This window comes from Podarcis muralis, chromosome W (assembly GCF_964188315.1).
Source record: "Podarcis muralis chromosome W, rPodMur119.hap1.1, whole genome shotgun sequence".
NCBI lineage: Eukaryota > Metazoa > Chordata > Lepidosauria > Squamata > Lacertidae > Podarcis > Podarcis muralis.
In genome coordinates, this window is record NC_135674.1 from 1,915,197 (window position 1) to 1,943,195 (window position 27,999).

The following is a 27,999-nucleotide window of genomic DNA, read 5'->3' on the forward strand; positions in this document are numbered from 1 at the left end:
GAACATCAAACCCTGTAAATATCACATGAAATGTGTATCTTGTGCTGAGAACAAGGTGAAGGTTGCTCCAAAAGGCAAAGAGTCTAGCAGGCAGGCTTCCAAGCCCTACCAGCTAGTGCACGCAGACCTGGTTGGGCCACTTACGCCCTCTTTAGGAGGAGCAAGGTTCTTCATGGTTCTAATTGATTCTTTTTCTAGGTACATTCATGTGTTTTTGCTCGAACAGAAATCGCAAGCGTTTCCGAAGTTTAAGGCATTCTGTGCTTGGTTGGAGAATGCTCACGGTAAACGTATTTCCTGTCTTTTTACCGATCGGGGCGGGGAATTCACTTCTCAGCAGTTTGAAGCTTTCCTGACTGAGAAGGGAATCCAGCATGACATGTCAACCCCCAGATCGCCATGGATGAATGGGCTTGCGGAGAGAGCAAATCAAACATTGCTGCAAGGAATGAAAATCTTGTTGCATGATGCCAATCTCCCTGATAAGTTTTGGGGGGAGGCTTTGGGGAATCTGGTTTACTCCGTTAATCGCAGATTGTCATCACCCATTGGTTGTACCCCCTATGAGAAGATGTTTGGCAAGAAACCCAACACCAAACACATGAGAATTTTTGGTTCTGACATGTGGGTACGCACCCCACAAACCAACAAGCTTGGGAAGCGTGGGGCACATGGTTTGTTCATGGGGTACGAAAAAGGTGCATACAGGGTATGGATGACTAACTCCAAATCCATTAAGTTCACAAGGAGTGTTGAGTACAATCCTAAGTGGGGGGAAAATGTGGGAATTTTCCAGAGTTACCCAGAGGAGGATGAAGGTGATGTCAAGCAAGCAGCTAAAGCTGAGGAAGCTGCTGAGGATGATGATGATGAGGATGATGATGATGATGATCAGAGTTCGGATTCCAGTTCAGTGGGCGGCGCTGCTGCTGATGTCAGTGAGAGTGATGACACAGCAGACTACAAGAGTGCAAAGGCCTCAGTCAGACCATCTGATGCGTCTGACAATGAACTGGAAGAACCACTGTTCACCATTGGTCATTTTTCTCCTAAGAAAGAGGAGATGAGTCCAGAAGACTTGCGTCTGGTTCGCAGGTCTGAAAGGGCGACCAAAGGCAGACCTCCTAAGAGATTTGCTGATGAGTTTGCTAAGACTGCAACTGCTGTTCTTAGTAGCTCAGAGAAGGTGTGGGAACCTTCAAGCTTCAAAGAGGTTCAGGAGTTAACCTCTAAAGATGCTGAGCCTTGGCATAATGCCATGAAGGCTGAAGTTGATTCCTTGAACAGGAACCAAACTTGGGAACTGGTACCGATAGTCCCAGGTATGAGACTGGTTGGCAGCAAATGGGTCTTCAAGGCCAAGACAGACCAGAATGGCAAGGTTGTCAGACACAAAGCCAGATTGGTTGCCAGAGGTTTTTCACAGGTACCAGGACAGGATTACCATGAGACCTACTCTCCCACTGTCAAATATGAGAGCATTCGGCTGATGCTCAAGATCGCTGCGGAGGAGAAACTGCATGTTTCTCATCATGACATTAATACAGCTTTTTTGTACGGGATTTTGAACGAGGAGCTGTTTATGCTTCCACCTGATGGGATGCAGATACAGAAGGGAATGGTCTGTAAACTGCGGAAATCCTTATATGGTCTCAAGCAGAGTGCCAGGTGTTGGAACACAAAACTCACTGAAACGTTGCTTTCTCTAGGTTTTCACCAGGGCAAAGCTGATCCATGTGTGTTTGTCAAGGAGGAGGGGCAAAACAAACTGTATTGTTTATGTTTTGTTGATGATCTTCTGATGTTTTGGAAGAATCAGGCTTTCTATCAAAGCACCCTAGCTCAGCTGAAGGAGCACTTTGACATGAAGGATCTTGGTGAGGTATCCAACTATCTTTCTCTGCAGGTGGAGAAGGACCAAGCAGGTAATTTTCTGGTACACCAAACACAGAAAATTGCTGATGTATTAACCAGGTTGAATTTGGTTGATGCAAACCCAGCAGACACACCGATGGTGACAGGTTACCAGGTAGACAGTACTGCTGAAGCGTTTTCTGACACAACGCTGTACAGATGCATTCTAGGCAAGCTGAATTTCATTGCCAGATGTTCAAGACCTGACATAGCTGTAAGCTGTAATCTGCTTAGCAGACATGCCAACAATCCTACGGTTCAGGATTGGAAAGCTCTGAAGCGCATAGCCCGCTATTTGAAAGGGACTATGCACTACAGGCTGAGGTTCACCAGTCAGAAGACTGGAGGTCTTGAAATCTTTGCAGATGCAAGTTTTGGAAGTGACACCACAGATGGTACAAGCACTTCTGGAGTATGCTACATGTACAACCACTGCCTGTTTGACTGGTTGTGCAAGAAGCAAACAACTGTGAGCCTAAGTTCCTGTGAAGCAGAACTCAATGCTCTGTCATTTTCACTCATGGATTGTGAATGGTTGATGCAACTGTTTAAGGACATCGGGGTTTCTGTGAAATGTCCTATACAAGTGTATCAAGACAATAGATCGTGTTTGGCTTTGCTGAACTCCGAGAGTTGCAAGCAAAGAACCAAGTACTTGCAGATTAAGCTACATCGTGCAAGAGAGTGTATTCAGAAAGGACTGATTCAGGTGTCCTACATGCCAGGAAATGAAATTCCTGCTGATCTGTTGTCTAAGGTTGTTAACAGAGAACAACATAAGGTTTATGTACAAAGGTTGCAATTGAGTGAACCACAGGTACAACAGGTTACACGGAAAGGGGGAGGATGTTAGGATATTTCCGTTCCACCTTAAGAGGGAGCAGGCTTTGAGAGTCACAGAGTCTGCGCATGTCCTAGTCACAGGATGTTTATGCTTGCTGTTTCCTTTCGATTTCAGTCGGTCGGAGTCACTGACACAGAACGGTCATGTTTTCTCTTTGTTCTGTTCAACGCTAAATAAAGTCTGTAAATTATGCTCTCTTCTACGGTGCAAGCTTTCTGGCTGTGGTTCTGCTGATAAAGAACAGTGTGCACAAGCCTGGAATGTGGCAATCTATTTCTGAGGCTTCGTGTCGCTAACTGCTGGATCTGCCTGGCTACGGGAGATCGATGGAAGTCCGGCAGCCGGCTTGGGGCCATGATGGACTATATCTCCCTGGCAGTTTCCCAGGGAGTGGACTAGATGACTCTTGTGGTCCCTTCCAACTCTACAATTCCATGATATCCTGTGAGGAGTAGTCAACTGAGTTTTACTCAGAAGAGATGCGTCAAAATGAACACAGCCACGTAATTTGTGCCCATCAATTTAAATAGGTCTGCTGTGGAAAGGACTGATGTTGACTACAACCCTGATGTTTTCTGATTATTTTATAGAGCGTTTCCCTCAATACCCAAAAATGGAGGCAGAGACAATTTACTGAATTTCAAAACCACCGAAGCTTTATTGAATGAACGAATCAATTTATTACAGTCACAAACCAGAATATGGACTTATATAGAGATAAAGAACATGTAGAAGAAGAAGAAGAAGAAGAAGAAGAAGAGTTTGGATTTGATATCCCGCTTTATCACTACCCTAAGGAGTCTCAAAGCGGCTAACATTCTCCTTTCCCTCCCCCCCCAAAAAACAAACACTCTGTGAGGTGAGTGGGGCTGAGAGACTTCAGAGAAGTGTGACTGGCCCAAGGTCACCCAGCAGCTGCAGGTGGAGGAGCGGAGACGCGAACCCGGTTCCCCAGATTACGAGACTACCGCTCTTAACCACTACACCACACTGGCTCTCATATATATGTAGGTTAAAATCAAAATCTATAAGCTAGAACACAGTAAAGAATTCAGATGTTGTCAGGGGCTCAGGAGCAGAGGGACAGGAAAGGGAGGAATTAGAGACCGAGGGGGAGGAATCCGAGGAGGAAGTGAACGATGAGAGCCGCCCGAGGTCTCTAAGTCTCTCCAGCGAATCGGAGGATTCACAGAAAGGGGCTCCCGTGGTCAGAGCTAGGGGGTTGCCAGAGGGAACACCTCAGGAAGAAGGGGCCAGAGGGGACTCAGAGAGCAGCAGCTGGAAATCGGGACCAGCTTCCCCACCGGAGAGCAGTAGGGGGGAGGAGTCCCAGGCATCGGCATCAGGCAGCCTTCCGTCAGAGGAAGGACATGAGTCAGGGTTAGCCACGCCTGCATCAGAGAGCGAGGAAACGGTCAAAAGGAAGGTCGGAGGCAGCGCGCGCGCGCCAAGTTCAAATGTACAAGAGGGTGGCGCAATGAGCAGCCCGGATAGGGAGCCAGGTCCTAAAGCCCGCCGAAGGGAGGGGGAAGAGTCCGAGGGGTCCGCCTCCGAAGCGTCCAGGAAGGAAGGGACCCCGGGGGGTGGTAGGACCCAGAGGCGGAAGGAGAGACGGAAAAGGTGGAGTAAGGCTAGAGTCTTAAGCTGGTGTATAGGGGGCGGAGACTCAGACGGAGCTTCGCCGGTCTAGTGTCCAGACGTAGAGACGCACGCTAGGGTTTGAAAATGGATAATGTACTTTAATAAAGACTTTTGTATATTACCGCTGGCTAGCGTTGGTCCTCTGTGAGCTGGGACCTGGAGGCAGTCTCTGACAGTAAGCTCCGTCTCAAATTTCATCAGTTTTCTTCACCGAAGGAGTCGCTGCGTGAGTATACGCAGCGCGGGAAGAAGACTGGTGCCTCGCGAGCTCACAAGAGTCAGGCGAAATGACTACCGAACAGCAAATAGCTGCCTTGCAAATGCGGTGACACAACTCAACGCGGAGGTAATCGCATCCAGGAAGAGAGAAGACGAAGCGGCTGCTGCCTGCAGAGATCTCCAAGCCAGGTTGGAAGTGCTTGCGAAGCAGGGGCAACCGGGACCCAGATCCGAGGGGATTGGGTTGGGGAAGAGAGGAGGCAGCCTTGTATCTCAGTTCGATGGGAATTTACAGCACTACCCCAATTTCCGAGCAGACGTGCAGTTTGCGCTGAAACTGCTGGAAAAAGACTTTAGAGATGAGCAAGAGAAGGTGGGGTTTATCTTGTCCCATTTGCAAGGGGACGCGAAAGCAAGGCTGCGCAATCTGTGGAGAGATAAGGATCCAGTGCTCCGAAGCGCAGATGCATTCATTAAAGCAATGGATTCCTGCTTTTTATCAAACATTGACATTGACATTGCCCGGAAGGACATATTTGGGCTAAGACAAGAGAAAGCCAGCGTAAGGCAGTTTCATTCCCGCTTTTTTGCATTGGTCAACGTCCTGGGGTGGGATAAGGATTCTCCGCCTGTTAGAGACCTCTTTTGGGAGGGATTGAACCCGCAGGTCAAGGATGAGATCGCAAGGGGGGAGAGACCCAAAAGCACTCAGCAAGTGGTTGAAAGAGCGCTAACGGTGGGTGTGCGGCTGGAAGAACGCCCATGGAGCAAAGAAGAAGGGCGTTGGGGACGCACACCAGCGAGAGGGCCCCCCCTCCTGCCCAGGGATGTCGCGCGTGCGCAGTCCACGCCTCCACAGGGAGGGGGCGAAGAGCCGATGGAGATTGGCGGTGCTAGGGCTCACTCAGCAACCAGAGCCTTAACACCGGGAGCAGTCAAAACGAAGCCGCCTAGAGGGAACAGGAAGTGCTATATCTGCGACAGTGGACAGCACATGGCGAAAGAGTGTCCCCAGAGGCTCCACAAGCACACTGCAGCTTCATTGACAGTAATGGAAGCAAATCAGCAGAGAGGACCACAGCAGGGAAACGACGGAGTCTGGCTGGAAACGGAGGCACTGGGGCCCAGCCAGACGAGTCAGTGAAGAAGTCCCCAGAGATTTTGCAGCCCACAGACCCCCTCCCGCCCAAACCAGTGGTGCAGCTCACCGCATCGCTCCAGCTGCCCAATGGACTCACCTTAGAAGTGCCTATTACGATTGACTCTGGCAGTAATGCGGACTTTATAGGACTGGAGTTTATTCAGCAACACAACATAGCGCTACTGCCAGCCACGCTGCCCCTGAAGGTGGTCACAGTAGATGGCAGGGAACTGCTGGGGGGGCAGGTGGTACAGCAAACACCACCGATGGTGATGCAAATTGGGAATCACCGGGAAGTCATCAGCTTCAATGTCACCCAATTGTCGGACACGCCCGTAGTTTTGGGCATGAGTTGGCTGCACAGGCACAGCCCAGCATTGGCTTGGTACCAACGCCAACTGACTTTTGGCTCCTCCTACTGTGCGGAGCATTGCATCCTACCCAGCCCAGAAGGGGAAGAGGATGACCCGCAGCTACATTTGGGCACGCTGCAAGCAGTGCCTCTCAAGTATGCGGAATTTTTGGAGGTATTCTGTGAGAAGGAGGCGGACAAGCTACCTCCGCACAGACCCTATGACTGCAAGATTGACCTCCTGCCGGGGGCGACGCTGCCAACCGGGAAACTGTATTCCATGTCTGAGGATGAACTGCAGGAACTCAGGGAGTTCATAGATCACAATTTGAAGCGCGGGTTCATCCGGGAGTCGAAAGCGGTGGGAGGCAGCCCAGTATTCTTTGTGAAGAAGCGGGATACGCCCCAAAAAAGACTGGTGGTGGACTATAGAATTTTGAACTCGAAAACCAAGCCCTCGGCCTTCCCCAAGCCCAAGATAGACGACCTGCTCGCGACGGTGAGAAAAGGACGCGTTTTTACCAAGTTGGATCTGCGAGGGGCGTACAACCTGATTCGCATGCGGGAGGGCGACGAGTGGAAGACGGCCATGTTCACGCCACTGGGCACCTACGAATACAGAGTTATGCCCTTCGGATTACAAAATGGCTCTCACTGTTTTCAAGCCTTCATGCATCACGTGTTGGCGGGACTCCTTTACAAGAAGTGCGTATGCTTCCTGGACGACATCCTGATATTTTCTGAGTCGCGAGAAGCGCACGAGAGGGATGTCAGGGAAGTTCTGCAGAGACTGAAGGAGCACAGGCTGTACGCCAAGCTGGAGAAGTGCCAGTTCGACATGACGGAGGTGGATTTCCTAGGCTACAAACTGTCGGACAAGGGGCTCGCCATGGACAGCGCCAAGGTTCGCTCAGTATTGGACTGGAAAAGCCCGCGCAATCGGAAGGAAGTCCAGCGGTTTGTCGGCTTTGCCAACTTTTACCGCAAGTTCATCAAGGGGTTCGCTATGCAGACGGCAGACATCACCGACACGCTCAGCTCCAAGAAGAAGAAATTCATCTGGACGGAGCAAGCGGAGCAGTCCTTTCAGAAACTCAAGCGCCTCTTCGCGTCCGAAGAGCAGCTGCTGCATGTGAATCCCAGCAGACCGATGAGGGTGGAGACAGACGCCTCAGACAGAGCCGTGGGAGCCGTCCTGTTGCAACAAGACCAGCAGGGGGACTGGAGGCCGTGCGCCTTCTACTCGAGGAAGCTCAGCAAGTCGGAGCAGAATTACACCATCTGGGACAGGGAGTTGCTAGCCATCCATGCAGCGTTCAAGGCATGGCGGCACTTCCTTATCGGAGCCAGACACACAGTGCAGGTCCGCACGGACCACAAGAATCTAGAGTACTGGCGCACGGCGAGGTTCCTGAACCAGAGGCACATTAGATGGGCGGAGTTCTTCGCGGACTTCGACTTCAAGATAGAGTACATCCCGGGCGACAACAACGTAATGGCGGATGCATTGTCCAGAAAGCCGCAATACCTCGAGGAGGCGGCACCGTCGGCGGCCAAGCACATTTTCGCACCGGAAGCGTGGGCATGCGCTTCGGCAACCGTGGACCTGGACGCCGTACGTCAAGCGCTGCAGGAGGACCCCTTCGCACGAACCAAGATGGAGGAGGTGCACAAGGGCACGGCGAAGGACGACGAGTTCCAGATAAGAGACGGGTTACTCATCCGCAAGGGAGCGCTCTACGTGCCGGGAGACGACCTCCGCGCAAGGATACTGCAGCAGCTACACGACGCTCCCACCGCCGGGCACTTTGGCAAAGAAAAGACGGTGGAATTAGTGGCCAGAGACTTTTGGTGGCCCAAGATGCGGGGGGAAGTAGCCGATTACGTCTCGAGATGCGACACCTGCCAGAGGGCCAAGTCAGTTCACAGACCGCCGGCAGGACTGCTAGAACCGCTGCAGACACCATCGGAACCGTGGGAGAGGGTGGCCCTGGACTTTGTCACGGACCTGCCCAGTTCGAGGGGAAAGACAGCAGTGCTAGTGGTGGTGGACATGTTCACCAAAATGGCACACTTCATTCCGTGTGCGAAGGTGGCCACGGCGGAACAGACCGCCAGACTGTTCATAGACCACGTGTTTAAAGTCCACGGTCTGCCACGGTCTATTCTCTCCGACCGGGGGCGACAGTTCATCTCGAACTTCTGGCAGAAGCTGATGGGCATCCTGAACGTCAAGATCAACCTAGCGTCGGCGAGACACCCACAGACCAACGGGCAAGCGGAGAGGGTCAACGCCATCATGCAGCAGTACCTGAGATGTTACGCCAATCAGCAGCCTACGACATGGGTAGACTACCTGCCCCTCGCAGAGTTCGCGTACAACAATACGAAGCACGTGTCGACAGGGGTGACGCCGTTCTTCGCCAACAACGGGAGGCATCCCAGAACCTTCCCGGGTTTAGAGAGAGTGGGGGAGGGGGAGCCACAGGCAGCGGAAGATTTAGCGTCGGAGTTGCAGGAAGTCCACGAACAGCTCAGGAGGCAGTTAGAACTAGCAAAGCACGCATACAAACTGCAGGCTGACAGACACAGAAGAGTTGGGGAAGACATACAGGTGGGAGACTGGGTCTGGTTAGCAGCGCAAGCAGTGCCGACCAGATCGTTAGCGAAGAAGAAGCTAGGGCATAAGCAGCTAGGGCCTTACCAAGTCCAGGCACAGGTCAATCCAGTGGCCTTCCGGTTGGCACTTCCGGAGGGTTCCAGAATGCATCCGGTGTTCCATAGATCGGTGCTCACGCCCTACAAAGCACCTCATAGATTTCAGGAGCCAGGCACAGCGCCAGACCCGCTAAGAGAAGGGCCCAGAAAGGGAGGGTCGCCAAGAGGGGGACACATCAACGAGGTCACAGAGATTTTAGACTCGAGATGGGGGGAAGAGGGAGTAGAATATCTCCTAGCCAGAGAGGGTACCCCGGCCAGTGCCAACAGTTGGGTGCCGGACTATGCCTTGGAGGAGCCTCTGCTCAAGGAAGAATTTCATGCCCTCTTCCCACACAGGCCCATGCCAGCCGAGTATTTCGACGACTGGCTCTTCACACCCACACTTTCAGCCAGCACGTTCCAGGGGTTCGCCTCGGACGAGGAACCGGCACCAGACACACGCTCCCCGGAGGGCTCACCCTCGGGGTCTGCCTCAGACCGCTCTTATTGGTGGGACGATCGACCAGAGGAGCAGTGGCGCAAGAAGTGGCTGGGGGGTCCTTGGCAGACATCACCCTCAGAGGGGAACGGGGGCGAGACGGACATGGACGTGTGGGGGGAGGACGTGGGGTTCGAACACGAAGGCAGAGACATGGAAGCAGAGGAGATCGACGTCAACGAGTGCACGGAGAACGAGCCGGACCTAGCCGGTTTGATGTACGACACGGGGGACGAACTGTATCCGGCACTCACCCCCGCTACGACGGAGCACCCAGTACCCACACCGGAAGGAGGGGAGGGGGGAAGGGGGGGCTTTGAGGGGGGGATGGATGTCAGGGGCTCAGGAGCAGAGGGACAGGAAAGGGAGGAATTAGAGACCGAGGGGGAGGAATCCGAGGGGGAAGTGAGCGATGAGAGCCGCCCGAGGTCTCTAAGTCTCTCCAGCGAATCGGAGGATTCACAGAAAGGGGCTCCCGTGGTCAGAGCTAGGGGGTTGCCAGAGGGAACACCTCAGGAAGAAGGGGCCAGAGGGGACTCAGAGAGCAGCAGCTGGAAATCGGGACCAGCTTCCCCACCGGAGAGCAGTAGGGGGGAGGAGTCCCAGGCATCGGCATCAGGCAGCCTTCCGTCAGAGGAAGGACATGAGTCAGGGTTAGCCACGCCTGCATCAGAGAGCGAGGAAACGGTCAAAAGGAAGGTCGGAGGCAGCGCGCGCGCGCCAAGTTCAAATGTACAAGAGGGTGGCGCAATGAGCAGCCCGGATAGGGAGCCAGGTCCTAAAGCCCGCCGAAGGGAGGGGGAAGAGTCTGAGGGGTCCGCCTCCGAAGCGTCCAGGAAGGAAGGGACCCCGGGGGGGGTGGTAGGACCCAGAGGCGGAAGGAGAGACGGAAAAGGTGGAGTAAGGCTAGAGTCTTAAGCTGGTGTACAGGGGGCGGAGACTCAGACGGAGCTTCGCCGGTCTAGGGTCTAGACGTAGAGATGCACGCTAGGGTTTGAAAATGGATAATGTACTTTAATAAAGACTTTTGTATATTACCGCTGGCTAGCGTTGGTCCTCTGTGAGCTGGGACCTGGAGGCAGTCTCTGACAGATGTGAAACTATTAAAATGTGTAGTTTAAGACCTTAACCGCTAATTTAAAATATGCATGTCAATGCTTTATTATAATTAAGGCAGGTAAAATAATTATTACTCTTAATATTATTCATTGCTATGAGGCTTCTTGAAGCAATTCAGAATACAATCAACATTAGCAGAACACTTTCCTTTACAAGGACAACTTAAAAAGCAACAATTTAAAAGCAATAAAAAAGTAATATTGCATAGGAAAGAATTCTAAAACAACAGCAATGATCACAATTAGCAACAAGACACAATGAAACAGCAAGCAAAACTTGCCACTCCATCATCGCTGAGCCTTGAAACTTGTGTCTTCTCCCCATAATCGAAACTGACATCAGGTCTTATGTCATCTGGAAGAGAATGAAGGAGAAGAGAGATGAATTTCTGCCACATTTACTGATTCACCAAATTGACCTGGCCCCCATTCCACCCTATTTACAAGGAGGCTTCCAGGGCTGGGGTTCTATTTATGGATCCTGTCTTTGGTGGCAACGACTCCTTCCAAGCCTGCAGTTTGGCCATCTTTGTGCTGTGGCAGGATTTCACAGCCACATGACCCAGGAGGTCTGCATCAAGCAAGGCTGCTGCAGCTACTGAGTGGGCTCTCCTTAGTCTGGAAAGTGCGTCCCATGTCCCCAGGCTGTGGGTGTTACCTTCTTTGGGGCAGAAGGGAGCCAGCTCCAGAGGGACGAGAGCATGCTGTAGAGAAAAGAAAAGACCGTACTGGATCAGATGACTGACCTGATCCTCAACCCTCCCCCACCCCAAAAGAAATAATGGGTGCAAGAGAACATGGAAGCAGACCCAAGCCAGGGAAGACTTGCTTCCATCATGGGATGAGTGAGTTCTATTGCCTGGCCCCAAGGTGGAAGTGTAAGATCAAGGAAGAGGGCAGGAAATGTCTCCAGCCTTGTCCGGCATCCCAGGGACACACATTGTGTTGTGCGCCTGATACCAGACTGTGATTCCTCCTGTGGGAATCCTTTCACAAGCCACTCTGGGAGCCTCTTGGGGCTGTGAAGGTGCCAAAGGTGAGAGACTTCCCTTCAGGCAACTGAGCCTTCTTGCACAGGACATCAGCCAGCTAATGCCACTGGCTGCCAGTTGCCTCTCCGCTGCAATCGCACTTGTTGTGTAACCTCTCAGTTCCTGTGGGAGGAAAGGGGACCTCAGAATCAGGAGGCTGGTCTGGGGGAAAGAGGCAGACCACTGTGAAGCCCTTTACACTCTCAGAGAGAGATCCGTTTCTGTTCTAAAATGGCAATGTCCTCCAGCCCCAAATTGTAGCTCTGCATCCAAGGCCCTCCTTTGGCTGTCTGGGCAAGTGGGCCTTTGCTGGCTGGTCCATGTGGCCAGCTTGCCTTACAAGAGGGGAAGGGCCCAAGAGGTGCACTGCTAGGTGGCGGCTTCTCCATGAAAGCTTTCTAGGTCAAACAGCCACTGAGGCCATCAAGATACTTACATTCATCAGCAAGTTCAGGGTCTTAGTGCTTGGGGCCTCCCAGAGGAGGCCTCCCAGCATCAGAGTATAGCGTTCCTCTAACTCCTGCAGGCAATGGCAATGAGGGAGAGGATGCGCCAAGCAGGGGAAAGAGAGATCAGATGTTGAGCAATGGGAGCAATGCTTAAAGCGTGTGAAGAAGAAACAACAACTACAGAAGTCAAATTTCAAGGCTAACAACTTACCTGCTTGTCGGGCTCAGTTTTGACCTCAATGACCGCCGCAAAGGCGGCATGCACAATCAGGCTGTGGAGCTTCAGTGGTAATTTGGGCTTCATGAGGCTGGAGAGAAGGAGGGAAACCTTTTTAGACTCTGTCTCCTTGGAGTCTTCCTCATATTGGGGGGGGGGGAGCATCAAATACATGTCATTCTCTTGAAGTTCTAGTGAATGCATGTGTTAGCTTAAACCACTTTTGACAATCAAGCAGCGTATCTATTTTACAGGGTAAAAATGAATAAAACTAAAATTAAAATAAACACACGAGGGCACTGTTTATGTGGCAGTCTACCTGGCACTTGGTTGCAAGCCTCTAGGTCTTAGTTAATCCCACCCCTAAAAGCTGAGCCATTTCGCAGTCATCTCTAGACAATATAGATTCTATTTTCTCTCTCACATCTCCACTCATCCTGTAAATAGTTGCTGCATGAATAAAGCTTTTTGAACGCAAGAAACCCAAGAAATTGTAAGCAATTCTTCCAATCGAATTCACTGAAGTGGCAAGGTCTGGTAACACCTTTCCACATTCTGCTCCCCTCCCCCCCCCCCCCCCCCCGCCAGCTCCTCGTCAAGCTCAAAAAACCCGGTATATCTCAGTTGGTAAAGGGCTTCCAGTGCCGTAGCAAGGACCAATTCAGGCTGTGTAAAGCACACAATCCGTCCCATGAGATCCTGATAGAGAACAGAGGGCGGAGGGAGAAAACATCACATCAGGTGGATTCCTCCAACCCCAAACTCAGTGCAGGAATTGGCAATGTAATGCCAAATGCCTGCACAACCCTTCTCTTGGCCAGACCCCGCCAGGCCTTCCTTCTGCCCAGCATCCCCCCAATCCCATCCCCAGCTCTCCTGCCCCCCTCACCCCTGGATACCTCATGCAACCTCTCCCTCACCGCAATTGCCTTGACGGCCATCTTCTTGGAGTACCTCAACCTGTCCTTTTCTCTCTGGCGGGCCTCCGAGCAAGTGGCCAGCACGCAACAGAGGAACATCTCATCCTTCTCCAGTTGCTGAAATGGCAAGAGTCAGGCTGTCAGTTCATGGCAGGAGGGCTTCTCTGCATCTGAGACCGCCAAAATGGGGGGTGAGGGATTTCGTATGTACTGTGCTGTTTTCTCAAATACTAACCACAGGCGATGCCCAGACCCTGCCAGTCTCTGAACCATCTGCAACAAGAGAAGAAGGAAAGGACATGGGGGCAGGTTAGTTCATTTCTACTTATTTTCCACAGTTGAGTATTAGAGCATTAAGGCCACCCCTCCTTACGCTCCAAAATGAAAAGGAAGCATTTGCTCACGTGGGCCCACAGCAACCCTGGACTTCTTGGGGACTTTGCGGGTCCCCTTCTTCTTGCGGGCTGCCATGTCCCTCAGTCGCCTGAACCTAGAAGAGAAGGAGAGGGGCAGACCTTGTTGTTGTTGTTGTTATACCACCCTATACCCACAGGTCTCAGTTACAACCAGTGCTTTTTTCTGGGGGGATGCAGGGCTACGCACACCCCGAAACATTTTGTGAATCTTTGCACTTTTCTCCATTTACTGTACTGCATTTATTTTCCCCGATTTGAACTATAAAATGGTGATTTTCTTGAGTCAAAATGAGAGTACCCCAAACACTTTTTTAATAGAAAAAAGCACTGGTTCCAACATAAAAATCGCAACCAAAATGGGGTGTGTGTGTGTAAGAGAAGGCAGGGAGTCTTTGCAGCATAGCCATAACACAAATACGGGTGGCCTAACAGTTGCAGGCAGAGCCGTGTCATTTCACACACTACTTCGGCTGCGGGACATCGTATCAACAAGGAAAGGAGCATTTGGTGTTGTTGCATCTCCTCGGGTATTTGTTGATTTGTCGCCACGAGGGGTTGTAGTTGTGGAGGTATAGTTTGAGGAGGTTTCTGGTTATTTGTACCCTAGGTGCCCACTCACACACAACAACAAATCTCCCTGCAGCCAACCAAAGACCACCAACCACACCCTAGGTCACCCCCCAACCTCTCTCACCACCAAGGAAATGCAACAAGGGAAGAGTAAGTGAACCCACACAAGTGATGCTGACACAAAACCCCACACATACAGGGGAAACTCGGGAAATTAGAATATCGTGGAAAAGTTCATTTATTTCAGTAATTCAACTTTAAAAAGGTGAAACGAATATATGAGATAGACTCATGACATGCAAAGTGAGATATGTCAAGCCTTTATTTGTTATAATGGTGATGAATATGGGGTACAGCTGATAAAAAATCCAAATTAACAATCCCAGAAAATTAGAATATTGTGAAAAGGTGCAGTAGCTATTCAATCCATAACACCTGCAATGGGTTCAGTAGGAAGCACTAATCCTGGGGAAGGCTGCTGACCTGACAGTTGTGCAGAAAGCCATCATTGAGACCCTCCATAAGGAGGGAAAGCCTCAAAGGGTAATTGCAGAAGAAGTTGGATGTTCCCAAAGTGCTGTATCAAAGCACATTAATGGAAAGTTATGCGGAAGGGGAAAGTGTGGAAGAAAAAGGTGCACAAGCAGCAGGGATGACCACAGCCTGGACAGGATTGTCAGGAAAAGACCATTCAAACGTGTTGGGGACTTTCACAAGAAGTGGACTGAGGCTGGAGTTAGTGCATCAAGAGCCACCACACACAGAAGGATCCTGGAGCTGGGCTTCAAATGTCATATTCCTCTTGTCAAGCCGCTCCTGAACAAGAAACAACGTCAGAAGCATCTTGCCTGGGCTAAAGAAAAAAAAAAAAGAACTGGTCTGTTGCTCAGTGGTCCCAAGTCCTCTTTTCTGATGAGAGCAACTTTTGCATCTCATTTGGAAACCAAGGACCCAGAGTCTGGAGGAAGAATGGGGAGGCACACAATGCCAGATGCTGGAAGTTCAGTGTGAAGTGTTGATTTGGGGAGCCATGCCATCAGCTGCTGTTGGTCCACTGTGCTTCATTAAGTCCAGGGTCAACGCAGCAGTCTACCAGCAGATTTTGGAGCACTTCATGCTTCCTTCTGCAGACAAGCTTTATGGGGATGCTGATTTCATTTTCCAGCAGGACTTGGCACCTGCCCACACTGCCAAAAGTACCAAAACCTCGTTCAATGCCCATGGGAATACTGTGCTTGATTGGCCAGAAGACTCACCTGTCTTGAACCCCATAGAGAATCTATGGGGCATTGTCAAGAGAAAGATGAGACACATGAGACCAAGCAATGCAGAAGAGCTGAAGGCTGCTGTTGAAGCATCCTGGTCTTCCATAACACCTCAGCAGTGCCACAGGCTGATAGCATCCATGCCACGCCGCACTGAGGCAGTAATTGATGCAAAAAGGGCCCAGACCAAGTAGTGAGTACATATGCATGCTTCTACTTCTCAGAGGTCAAATATTGCTCTATTTGCAATCCTTGTTTTGCTGATTTCATTTCATATTCTAATTTTCTGAGATTGTTAATTTGGGGTTTTCATCAGCTGTATGCCATAATATCACAATCATAACAAATAAAGGCTTGACATATCTCGCTTTGCATGTCATGAGTCTATCTCATATATTAGTTTCACCTTTTAAGTTGAATTACTTGAATAAATGAACTTTTCCACGATATTCTAATTTCCCGAGTTTCCCCTGTACACTAAGTAGAAGAGAAGCATTGCCACCCGACCCCACCCTCCCCCTCTTTCCCCCTCTGATCTTCCTAACCCAACACTGCATGCAACACTAATGTCTCACAACAGATGAAACTGATCTGTAGAAAACACAACTTGACAAAAGAGACAAGGCACGGTTTTTTTGTAATCTTTAATCATTTGTTTGTTTGTTTGTTTGTTTGTTTGTTTATTAATTATTTAAAACACCAACAAGGAAAGGAGCAGGAAGGAGTTATCCAAGATGATCGTGGCCTTGGAGAGAAAGCAGATGGAGGGAGAGCTTTGAATCAACTCATTTGAGAATGCTAGTGGGAACTTCTTCACATCATGTTTACTCCGTTGCTGAAATTTGCAGGCAGCCGATGCTACAAGGACAAGTAGCCTGCAGGACTGGGAAGCAGATTACACCAATTGTTGGAGGAGAACAACAGCATCTCTTACTATTACTCAGCATAGCAATATAGAGCTTCCAGGAACAGAGGCACTCTACCTCTGAAGCCCACAGCTAGAGGAGAAGCAGCAGGAGTGGGCTTGTGAGTTTGGACTAGACGGGCTTTTCCTCTGATCCAGCAAAGCCACTTCCGCCTACAAAGGAGGTGGAGTTGCGGGCGACTGAGGGAATCCCCGGCCGCGTCAGCCCCTGGACAGCCAATCAGCTGGCTCAGGGGGCGTGACCAGCCCTATTTATCGCTGAAGTGGCTGGGGATCTCCCTCTTTTGCCGGACTTGGTTTCTCGCCTGGGGGGGGGGGTAGCCAGTTGATGTGCATCAGCAGGACTCCCCCTACTGGTGGTTAACCCTTCCCGGACCTCAAGCGGACGGGCTGAAGCCGGATAGTCGGTTAGGACCAATGCCTAAGCCAATACCGCTCATCACCTGTAACCAATAAAGTTGTGGCCATATTTAGCCCATTAACCTGAAATAATTGTGTCATGTGTCTTTATTTCCACTTGGGGGGGGGGGCGGGAACTCGCCACACAACAGGGCTCTTTTTGTTTTTTTATGCACCCACAGACCCCAAACGGCTCTCCACAGGAACACAGTGGTGCATCTCATGTATGTGTGTGTGTGTGGGGGGGGGATTCCAACACTCCCCCCACCCCCAGCAAAGCAAAGATAAGGGAAGCATTTCCAGCATTTAAAAGAGCCCTCAGCATAATGCTTTTAGGACAGCAGCCCTGCCTGGAGAGGGAAGGGGGCTGCTAGGAAGGTCGTCAAAGCATCAAGGCATAGATGAGCCAAAGAATGCAATGAAAACTCTCTTAGAGCCAGAGTGACTGACAGGAAGACTGACAGAAGCCCTGTCTGTTGCAGTTGATGGCTGAAGAGTTGAGAAAGGGAGACGGGGTAGAGAGAGGGGGGGTGTATAGTGGCTAGAATTCTGGACTAGGAGGACCTGGGAGATCCGAGTGCAAATCCCCACTCAGTCATGAAGTGCACTGTTTGATGTTGGGTCCAGTCTCTCTCATCCTAGCCTGCCTAACAGGTTTGTTGTGAGGGGGAAAACGGGGGGAAAGGCAAGCCATCAATGCCACCTTGAACTGCTTGGATGAAAAGTGGGCTATGAATGTAATAAAAAGCATCCCCAAATAATGATCCTGGAAGGTACCCTGGGGATCATCTAGTCCAGCCCCCTGCAATGCAGGAATATGCAGCTGTACCTTATGGGAATCGGACCTGCAACCTTGGTGCTATCTGCAGCTCCCTCTAACCAGCTGAGCTGCAATGAGATTTGAGGGAGAATGGGAAGGCGGGTGGGAAGAGAAGTTAAGCTGTTCAGGAAAGGGTTGAATTCCATGGGGATGCTGGCCGTGTGGGGGACCCCAAGCCCTCGCCCCAGAAGATTACAAAAAAGAAGCAGAAGAAATCCTACTTACAGATTCACGATGCTGGCCATCTCTTCATCTGAAATCCCCTCCTGTTTAAACTCAACTGCTTTAAAATGCTCACACAACACTAACTCTGAACCTTGCCTCTAACCCTATTGCTACTCCTCTCTGTCTAAAATATACAGGAAAATATGTGCACAAAATATACAAATGAAAATGAAATGATAAAGTGAAAGCATTTGCTGAAATACAGTAGAGAACTGACGCCTCCCGAGTTGAGGGAGGCCTTGCTTTGCATGCAGGAGATCCCAGGTTCAGTCCAGGATCTCCACCAGACAGGGCTGGGACTGTCCCCTGTTTGAAAACCCTGCAGCGCTGCTGCCAGTCAGTGTAGGCAGTGCTAGGCTAGATTGACTCTGTCAAGTGCAACTTCCTATGAATGCTCCTCTTATACGATTTCTCGAAACACAAGCAAGCTACCTTATCAACGAGTTGTGAGAGTTCATTCATGACTTTTAACAAACAGCAGAAACCCTTTTATTATTTCTATGTGAGTACAGAAATCCTGAATATGAAAGGAAGGAAACTTCCTGCCTCTGCAATAAAGGCAGCTGCACTGCTAGGTGAGCTGTCCCGATGCCAACTGAAACAGACCCTCCAAAGATTCAAAGGTGAAAAGGGAATTTTGAGCATCTGAGCACAACTGGGCCGTCTTCTGCGTTAACGTGAAGTGCAGGAAGTGATTGCCTTGAGCAGGGGTAGGCAACCGAAGGCCCGGGGGCCGGATGCGGCCCAATCGTCTTCTCAATCCGGCCCACGGACAGTCCGGGAATCAATGTGTTTTTCCATGAGCAGAATGTGTCCTTTCATTTAAAATGCATCTCTGGGTTCTTGGTGGGGCATAGGAATTTGTTCATTCTCTCTCTCCAAAATATAGTCCGGCCCCCCACATGCTGTGAGGGACGGTGGACCAGCCCACGGCTGAAAAAGGTTGCTGACCCCTGGCCTTGAGCCTCCTCAGGACTGGCGCAGGGGCCGTGCATTTCAGGGTGCCAGCCAAGGCCCCTGCCCCAGTACTGATTGCTGATTCTACTGAGTCCATCAGTATATTGTTGTGAAGTGACCTGGCATTTTTAATGAAGTGCAATATAGGCTTGTCTTACATCTTTAACAACAACAGCAACAACACAGTAAATTGCACAGAAGAATTCCATGTTGCCTGTGGGAGCGGCTGGGTAGACCTCTTTGCAGCTGCATGATCCATGCATTTGATCTATAAGCAACTGGTCAATCTTCATAATTGGCTCTGGCTTCGTGTAGGAGATCGAACGCATCCTTCTATTTCTCAGCCCTGTATTCCACCCCCACCCCCCTCCTCCTATACTCGGACGGTGCCGACTACTCATCTCTACAGAGTGAAATGTTTATGAGTCCTGCAGATCTAGTCTCAGACGTCAAACCTCTACCCCAAAGACGGGGGAGCCTGTGACCTTCTAGAGCATACATTTCTTTGGACTGCTATATGCTGAAGTGAACAAATGTTTTGTCTGAAACCCTTGAGAGCTTCTGTGGGCCGCCCTAGAGAACACTGGGCTAGAGGGATCATGGGGATGACTTGTTCCACAACAGCAGATGGCATGCAGAAATTTAAACTGTAGCAAAGGGAGGTAAACTGTCTAGCTAGCTAGCTAGCTAGCTATGTCTTGCTGAAAGTGCATGCACTCCTCTTAGCCAAAGCCCCAATAACTGCAAGCGTCGAGCCACACAAACACGCCTGATCTCGACACTGTCTTGGGGGAAACTCCCGATGCTGGAAAATTCATGTGCTCAATTTCTGCACATTGAGACAGGAGCCAAAGAAAGCAGTTAGCTTCAAGCACACGCAGAGTAGGGGGGCTCATAAAAAAGGTTTCTTTGGGAGGGGGTGGGTTGAGGTTTGCTCCGATGTGAAAGCTAAAGAGCAGGCCTTCACAGAGAAAGGAGCAGAGTAAGGCGGAAACTACTGGGACCCGTGCTTTCCAGGCACGCTGACGGGAGGGATGAGTCCAGCATTGCATTGTTGGGTCGTATTTCCAGTGACAACTATTTATGACAGAGGTTTACAGAAAATTGATCTAAAACCTCTGCTTGTAAGAGGCTATGGGCATTTGAAGAAGCCCATCATAATCTTTACATGAAATGTATCTTTAGAACACCGGTGGCGTCATGTCCCCATTTGTTGCCTTAGTTTCTCCATCAATGCACCACCCACAATTTGCCATCATATTGGCATCAGGTGTTTTCCAGGCCAGTGAATGTCAGCAACCCCTTCTTCTAAAGCTGCTTCCCCAGTTTCATCCAAAATAGAAAGAAATGCCATTTGGTAGCCCATTGAGAAGCTTTGGGAAGTAATGAAATACATTTCTGAAAGTTATTTATGGATGCACAAGGTCACCACATCTTTGCTTAAGGTGAATGGAAAGGAACATTTCCCCAGGCGGCACACCACTGTCCCCGAATCTCGTCCGCTGCTTGGTCATTTCAACAGATGGTGTGTCTTAGTAAGATTTTGTACATTTCAGAAAGCTTTCCCTTGCCTACAAATGAAGTGCATGATTTTTCAAAAACTTATTAATGCCCCGTGCTTTTACTTCTGGTGTGGTAAAAAATTGCAGAATCTGGCTATCATTTAAAGCAGTGTAAGATGCTGGTTTACGTTTCCCCTCACATTTGGTGACTAGGTAGGGATATGCAGTTTTGTGTTTTGTTTTTTGAAGAGTTCCTAAGGAGTCCTGCTGCTTCCGAGTTTTATTTTGGGGGTTGCTGTTGTTTTTGTTTACAAAAAGGTAATCCAGTGGTAACCTTTTTCTAGGTACAATTCTGTACATTCTGGTACTACCTGTTCACTCCAAATCCCTTTGTTTCTTTTAGCAATGTGTCCTTGTGTATTTGCTACCTGCTTACAGAATTTCCCCTTAGGGGCGCTTTGAACATGTCCCGTAATACATGTGGATAAAAGGAATCGCCTTCCTTAATTTGAAAAGCCATTTTATTTCTTCCATGATTTTCCTCTGTTGTTAATTTATTTTGTAAAAGCAAGTGGGGTTTAGTCACCAGAGAGGTGGATTCTGTGGTTTTGCTCAATAGGTCATGGTCATTTCAAGAGGCATAGGGCCTGAGATGGTTCCAGCTCTAATTTACGTGTAAGATTAGGAGTCCAAGAATGTGGAATCAGTACTGCAGAAGGTCAGTTCTGACATACTTCCCCCCTAAATAGTGGGTGAAGTCCTTTTGGAAAGGACTCAAAGGTTTCAAAGTGTCAAGTTTTGCTGTACTGAAGGACTGTCCATATCTAATCTATTAGAACATTGAACCCTCCTCCCCACTCCAGGAATTTTGCTATCCAGTTGCTCATCTCATTTCCATGGAGGACATTCCAAGAAAGAAAAGTGGGTTTGAATTTGGATAATAAAACTTTCCAGTCGAGTAGTGAAGGTTTTTTACTGAATTTTAGTGAAGGTAAGCAACTTAAAATGACCACAGACCCAGTAAAACTCATTACAAAGAGAAGAGAAACAACATTTAAAAGCAGATACAAATAATGAGGCATTATTCTTTTCTCCAGAAGCCAGCAAAATTTCATTTTTCCTGTTTTCTTTTAAGCATGCTTTTTATTCAAGTTTTTAACAAACAGCAAGGTGGTAAGCTGCTGACTATAGGCAGACCATCATTTCTCAAGGGCCATTCCAAATGTGTACAATTGATGGCTCCAAAGTAAGCTGCACCCTGTGAGTCCAGAGGGCAACTGGTGCCATTGTCCCTCTTAGCATTTCCTAAGAAAGGGCACCAAGATTTCACCAAGCTGTCTGCCTTGATGAGACTTGCAGTGAGGATCCCTTTGATAAGCCATCGGCAATGCATAAAGGAGGGCAGGTGGTTTGGTGAGCAGGGAAAGTCTTTCAAAGATTTGGACAGCGATGTGCCTTTGCTTCAGGCAAAGGGTGGTGGTGGATGGATCATAGCTACCTAACTCAGCACTGTCTGTACTGATTGGCAGTGGCTCTACAAGGTTCCAGGCAGGTGATGTTTTCAGTTTCACCTGGAGAGGCTGGAGACTGTTCTGGGACCTGCGTCACCAGCGAGCTCTGGTCCTCCCTTAAGGAGTTAGGCGGCTCAATGGTCTGACTCTGTGGAAGGCACCCTGCTATTCCCCTTTAAATTAGCCATTTCGACAGAAAACATGAGAACTGGAATTTTGCTCTTGAATGGATTTTTGGATCGCCTGCATGCCAAGCACATACTTCTCCCACTGGGCCAGCACCCTTCCTCAGTGACTGAGCTCTCATTGCACACAGCCATCCAGCAAGCAAAAAAATGGTCTTGTTAGAAGGGCAGAGTGGGGAGCAAGAGATTCAGGGGCCGGTTTTAGACCCACAGTGCTCGGGTTTATTCTGTTGCCTGCTTGACATTGTGCCTCCTTTCCCCCTACCTTTTATTCCTATGAAAGTTTCACAATGTCGCTGCTTGGGATTCTGGATAATCTATGGTGTGTTTTTTTTCCATTTTTTTTTATTAATTTCCAATTTTTTTATTAATTTCCCCCCAAAAAATTAAGACAAACAAACAAACATACATCCTAATTGTAATTAAACCAATCTTGATAACATTGTTAAGTGACTTCCTCAAATCCCCCTGGTTGAATTTCATTGTATTTCATTTTAACAGTTTTCCAAAATCAATCTTCTTTAAAAAAAAATTAACTTGATCACTTCACATCTTTCATTCTTTCTAATCTAGCTTGAAACATCTTAATTCCAATCCTTACATATTTAAATCCTAAGCCTATCTCATATTTGCAAGCTTTTCCAGTTAGGTTATCTTGACATATTCAGCTAAATAATCTTTGAATTTTGTCCATTCTTCCTGGTACTCCTCCTCCTTCTGGTCGCGGACTCTTCCCGTCAGGTGGGCTAGCCCCGGGATTCTGGAGAATCTATGTGACTAGATGCTTGTAATGTATGCCAGGCAATCTGGCAGAAGTGGGTAGGGTTGCCATCCGCCGGGATTTGGCCGTTGGAAACAAGTGTCCATGCGGGAAACGCTTGAATGTCCAGGAAAATCCAAAGGTATAGCAATTCTACACGTGGGGAGTAGGGACGCAAGCGCAAATCAGAATAAAGCAAAGGCTGGGAAAGTTCAAACAGAAACACACACACACTATTCCTCAAGATTTGTGTTTAAGACACAGGATCATAGAATTGTGGAGTTGGAAGGGACACCGAGGACCATCTAGTTCCGTTATTCCCAATCAGGGGTCCGTGGCCCCATCCCTTGCCTCCCTCCAACTAATTTTCTCTCATTTTTGCGTGGCAATAGCATACATTTTATGGGCGGTCTTGTTGTTTTTAGTATACCTAAAATCCTTTGCTTATTACCCCACATTTTGAACCCGCAGCCCTGAGATTAAGAGTGTCACGCTCTACCAACTGAGCCACCCCACTGTAATTATCCCACACCTCCCCTCTTGACGAAGCTGCCTGCAAAGCTGATCTGCCGAGGAAATGTCCTTCTGCAGGCATGGTTTCAATCCAAACAGCAAATACTAGTGGTCAACTCCAAAAGTGCAGTCAACAAACCCTGCTTGCCAAAGAACAATTGAACACACCCTTGAAGCTCCTTTGCAGCCATGTCTTTACCTTGACACCACGTATGATGCTAGATGTGGGGCCTGCGGGCCTGTCAAGAGTCCCCACCTCTGCTCTATCTAGCCAGGCTGATGTTTTCAAATGGGGGTTAAAGCTGTGAAGCTGTTTGGATGCATGACTGGACTTGACTGTGGGCATTTCATTGTGCTGTGTCCCAGAGCCTTAAGGATGGGGTGGCCTAGGAACCTAAGCCACCAGGTATATAAAAGTGAAGTCCAGGGACTTCCGGGATGGTGCCATCGGCAATGGCGGAATCCCTCTGAACTGGAGGGACAAGCTCCGCGTGAAACGGGTCCTTTCTGCTACGGCGAAGTGGGGACCCCTTAAAAAATCACAGGCGGATGAAGCCTGTGACCATGGGACTCGGCGGGCACCCTTAGCGCCCCCCCATCCGCAAAGGAACCCACTAACGGGCTCTGATGCGAAGAGGGGGAAGCGGCGCGGTGCTGTGAGTCAACTGCTCTTTCCGTGGAGCGAAGCCGCATAGCCGTTGCCGGAGAGCGCTGCCTTCTTTTTGGGACAATTTGGCTTCTAAAAATAATCACCGTGAGTACCTAAACCTTGAAAAATTGGACTTTAAATAAGGATTTGGGAACAGAAAGGAATCGGACTTTAAAATTTATTACAATTTGGTACTGAAACGGGAAGGTCTAAACAGGAAGTCAGCCTTCCGTTTCCCTGTAGACTGAACAAAGCAAAGACAAAGTAAACTAGAGCTTTGAAAATCACCATTAAAGGAGTGGATTTCATCATCTAAAATAGTTGAACCCCCCCTTTGGCAGCAGGAGGAGAAGGGGGAGCTTTCTTTGGACTGTTTAAACCTGCAGAAGTAAGTTTAAAGTAAAGTAATTTTCCACCGTCCTGACCCTGGAGTGGGGTGTCAGGACTGACGTTTGAAGCTCATTGACCAGAGACAGAAGTCTTTTGACAGATAGCTAAAAGAAGAGGAACATTGCGATTCCACTGTTTCCTTTCGCATTTTAAAATAGCAACTATTGACAAAGTATCTAAAAAAGAAAGAAAGAAAGAAAGTAACTTTGGGGTTGGATTTGCAATAGAAGTTTTCCCCCTAGAGGGAGACTGTGAAATTGTAACTAATTCTAGGGAGTTTCCAGCCGCTACAGTATAACCCGTGGGAATTGACTGGTGACCTTGAAGGACAATGCATTCAGAAGTGTTGTTGTGTGTGTTTTACAAAACAAATGCTCTATTGGAAGAATTACATGATAGAATTAATTTGATGACTGACTTGGTTGGAAATCTTAAGCAGACAGCGGGAAATTTTGGACAAGCAGTAGGAAAAGGTATGGAGCCTACCCAGGAATCAAACCAGGAGTGTGCCCTGACAGAACAGATGAAAGAAGAGGATGCTGCTGAATTTTGGGAGTCAGAAATGGAGCCAGAGATGGAGGAAGTTGCGGCCCTGCAGGAACATGAGCCTTTGGATCTGGCAACTGATCTTTGAAAAAATCAGACTTGGAAAGATAAAGTTTGGACTGGTTTGGAAATGGGGGGTTGGATTGACCCCCCTGAGCAGGGATGTATGGACTTTCCGAGTCTGGCAATGGGCCGTGAGAGGTTTGGAGATATGGGGGCTCTAAATTTTGGAGGGATTTTGAAACATGCTTTTAAGTACTACATGGAGCTCAGTCTGGACTGTGGAAAAGGGACTGATTGGTTGAAAAGGGGCAAAAGCATTATTAAGTTGGAGTTCACACGAGTGAAAGGAGAATATGAAGAAAAATCGTGGAAGGGACATGGAAGAGACTTAAGGGCCTCGGATATAAGATTACCAGGTTAATGTGCTAGTTTAATGGGATAAAATGGACTGACAAACCCGGGACCAGGAGGAAGGGACGCTGGATGAAGATGGGATTGTTTTATTTTTTCTTCTTTATTTTGTTACTAGGACTGTCTTACATAACTGATGAATGTTAGAAGGATGTTTGAAATGAAATTGCCTGGCTTTAGTATAAATGCTTAAAGGATTAGGAAAGAATATAATGGTTATGAGAAGTTAGTAAAAATAAGATTTAGGTTTTGGATTATAAGGTTTTTTATAAGATAATGAGGAAAATAGATTAAGGTAATGCAATGAAAGATTAGCATAAATAAAGTGGGGAAGGATTTGCTGAATTAACAAATTGAATTGGAATACAGGAAAGGGAGGGGTGAGGAAGTCCGGGAAATAAGCAAATGAAAGTTAAGTAAAGGAAGATGGAATTGTTTTTAACTATTTTTATTTTTTTATTTTTTGTATTTTTCTTTTTTATTATTTTTTGTATTTTGTAATATTTTGAAAATTTCAATAAATATCTATTGGGGGGGGAGTGAGGTCCACTCCAGCCAAGAGCGAAAGAAAAGGCTGCTTGTGGAAAAGGAGCCAAAACCACCCTGCTCTCCAACAATGTCCCCCAAAGAGGATACGGATCGTCTCGGGAATGCTGGTGTCCAGGCACTCAATTCTCTCCTGCAGCTCGTCCTGCGTGCCCGGGGTCTGGAAGAGGTCCTCCTTGTTGCAAGGATAAGGATCAAGCAGAAGCAGCAATGGAGAATAAGAAGGTGAAGTTTATTGCCAGGCAATAAGGACCCAGTTGGAATCTCTTCCAAAGAACTGGGACCCCGATTGACAGAAACACAGGGGTCTTTATACCTGAGCAAATCACAGCAAATCATAGATCATAAGACAATCATGAAGGACTCATACTTGGTCAGCAAAAATATCAGCCAATCAGCAAGCAGTTGTCACGCTCCTAGCTACTGGTATAGCACTGGTCAAGCGCTGGGTTCCAGTTCCGCTTTCCAATGTTCCCAGTGACGCTCAGTCTAACCTTTCCCCTAGTTATGACAGGACAGGGAGCTTGGAAATTTTGTGGTTTTGCTCTTCCTGTTCTGTGGATTAATTTAGCCTGTATCTGAGGGGAATTTTGTACCAGAATCTCTGATTCATGTCTTTGTCCGGGGTGCACAGATGTTTCTAGGGGAAAGGTCGGTTCCTAACTTGCTGTTTCAAGCAGTTTGCAGCACAGCTTCCCTTTTGATTCAAGTGGATTTATAAAGTACTGTAATCCTTGATTTGTGTAAGCATATATGAATATATATTGATTATTGATAACTGGTTATATGGATAATATAGGGGTAGCCCTTCCTTCCTTGCCTCATTCCCCCCTTTTCAAGCTCAGAGAGAAGATTCATCTGACTCCTGAGCTTGAACACCACTCAGGACATCAGAGTAAACCGTTGCTTCCTGCAATGGGGCCTGTTCCTGCACTGGGACCTGTTCCCCAGGCATTGGGACCTGCTCCCTATGCATTCGCTCATAACCATCGTCTTCCTCTGGCTCATCTGGCACTGGGGGCAAAGCTCTGTATATTGCCATAATGTGAGGGTCAGTGAGATGCTTAACATTGCGGGCTATCATTCCCCTAAGCAAAGACAGACAACAAGGGATTACCGAAAGAAACAACAGAAAAACAACTCCTCCTATGGCTAAGGCGGTCAGAATGCCATGCACCCACCCCTCCCCTGGTATCCACGACCATACCTTTTCCCAGGGATTCTGGGTGGGTGTGTTGTCAGCTACCAGAGACTGCAGTTTTTGCAATTGGTCCTCAATTGTCTTGTTGAGGTCGTGGAATTTAACCTGGCACCGACCTTTTGGGACAATTTTACAAAAACCGCCTGCTCGTGCAAGGAGGTAGTCCAAAACCAATCTATGGGTCATTGTCAGTTGGTTCAAATCCTCAACCTCTGACTGCAAGGAGCGCAAGACATGGGTGGTGGCATTGATAGTTTTCTCCAGCCTGCATGTAAGAGCAAACAGTGCCTTTCTATTTTGCTCAGCAACTACTCCTGGGTAAATCCCCATTGAGAGGAATCCTATAAATCCACCCCCAACGCTCCCTACAGAATTTGCCAGATAAATTTCATCTTCACAGTGGTCGCCCAGGGCCGCCCTTTTCCGTCTGCTTGCAAGATGAGGTACCTTGTGATTGACCTCCACTGCAACCGGAAAGGTAAATGCCCCCACTCCAACACACTGGAAATTTCCTGGGTGGAAATTTGTTGCCAATCCATCATATAGAAACCAGAGGTTAGGATCTTTAATCATCCAACCAGAACAAATGGACCCTTGTCCGGTGAAATTAACCGAATATTGAGGAAAGTATGGGTACAGATCTGAAGGGGTAGTATTGCCCTGGTAGGAGGCATTGTGGGAGCCCCAAAGCCAAAATTTATCCGAGCATTGGGTATAATTTCCCAGCCATCCTTTGTCCATGTGGTACTTAACTTGGGGCCAATACTTCCATTTGGAATTCCATACTCCAGTGGCATGACAACAAAAACATAGACCTTTTGTGGTTCTGGTGTATCTGAGATATCTGTAGGGGATGTCATTCATTTCAATAGGTGGGGCTGCAAAGAGACCACTCTGATTGTAAAGTAGGCCTGCCAGCACGACATCAGGATCCTTGATTAAACCAGGTATAAGGGACATGTCTGCTACCTTCCTTGGGTGTTCATAATATAGGGTAGCATTTTCCCCATATATCTGGAACATGTGTTCAGCATGGTTTATAAAAACATTACCTACTACCATTGGGCCTCTCTGGAGCCACAAGCACATCAAAATCAACAGAAGCTTCATTTTCATTTTCCCCATGTATACCTTCAAGGTTGAATCTTATTAGTTCTGGC

At 48.5% G+C, this 27,999-nt stretch overlaps 1 protein-coding gene across 1 annotated transcript; it reads right to left on the reverse strand.

Annotated features, from left to right (window-relative positions):
• Positions 1–10,774: 10,774 nt before the first annotated feature.
• LOC144326399 (uncharacterized) lies at positions 10,775–27,799 on the reverse strand. The gene is made up of 7 exons (XM_077922974.1): positions 26,820–27,799; positions 26,573–26,726; positions 25,708–25,813; positions 15,288–15,310; positions 13,046–13,162; positions 12,120–12,188; positions 10,775–10,783 (listed from the first exon to the last, which is right to left on the reverse strand). The coding sequence occupies exons 1-7, from the start codon at positions 27,797–27,799 to the stop codon at positions 10,775–10,777; spliced, it is 1,458 nt and encodes a 485-aa protein (XP_077779100.1).
• Between the last annotated feature and the right edge of the window lie 200 nt (positions 27,800–27,999).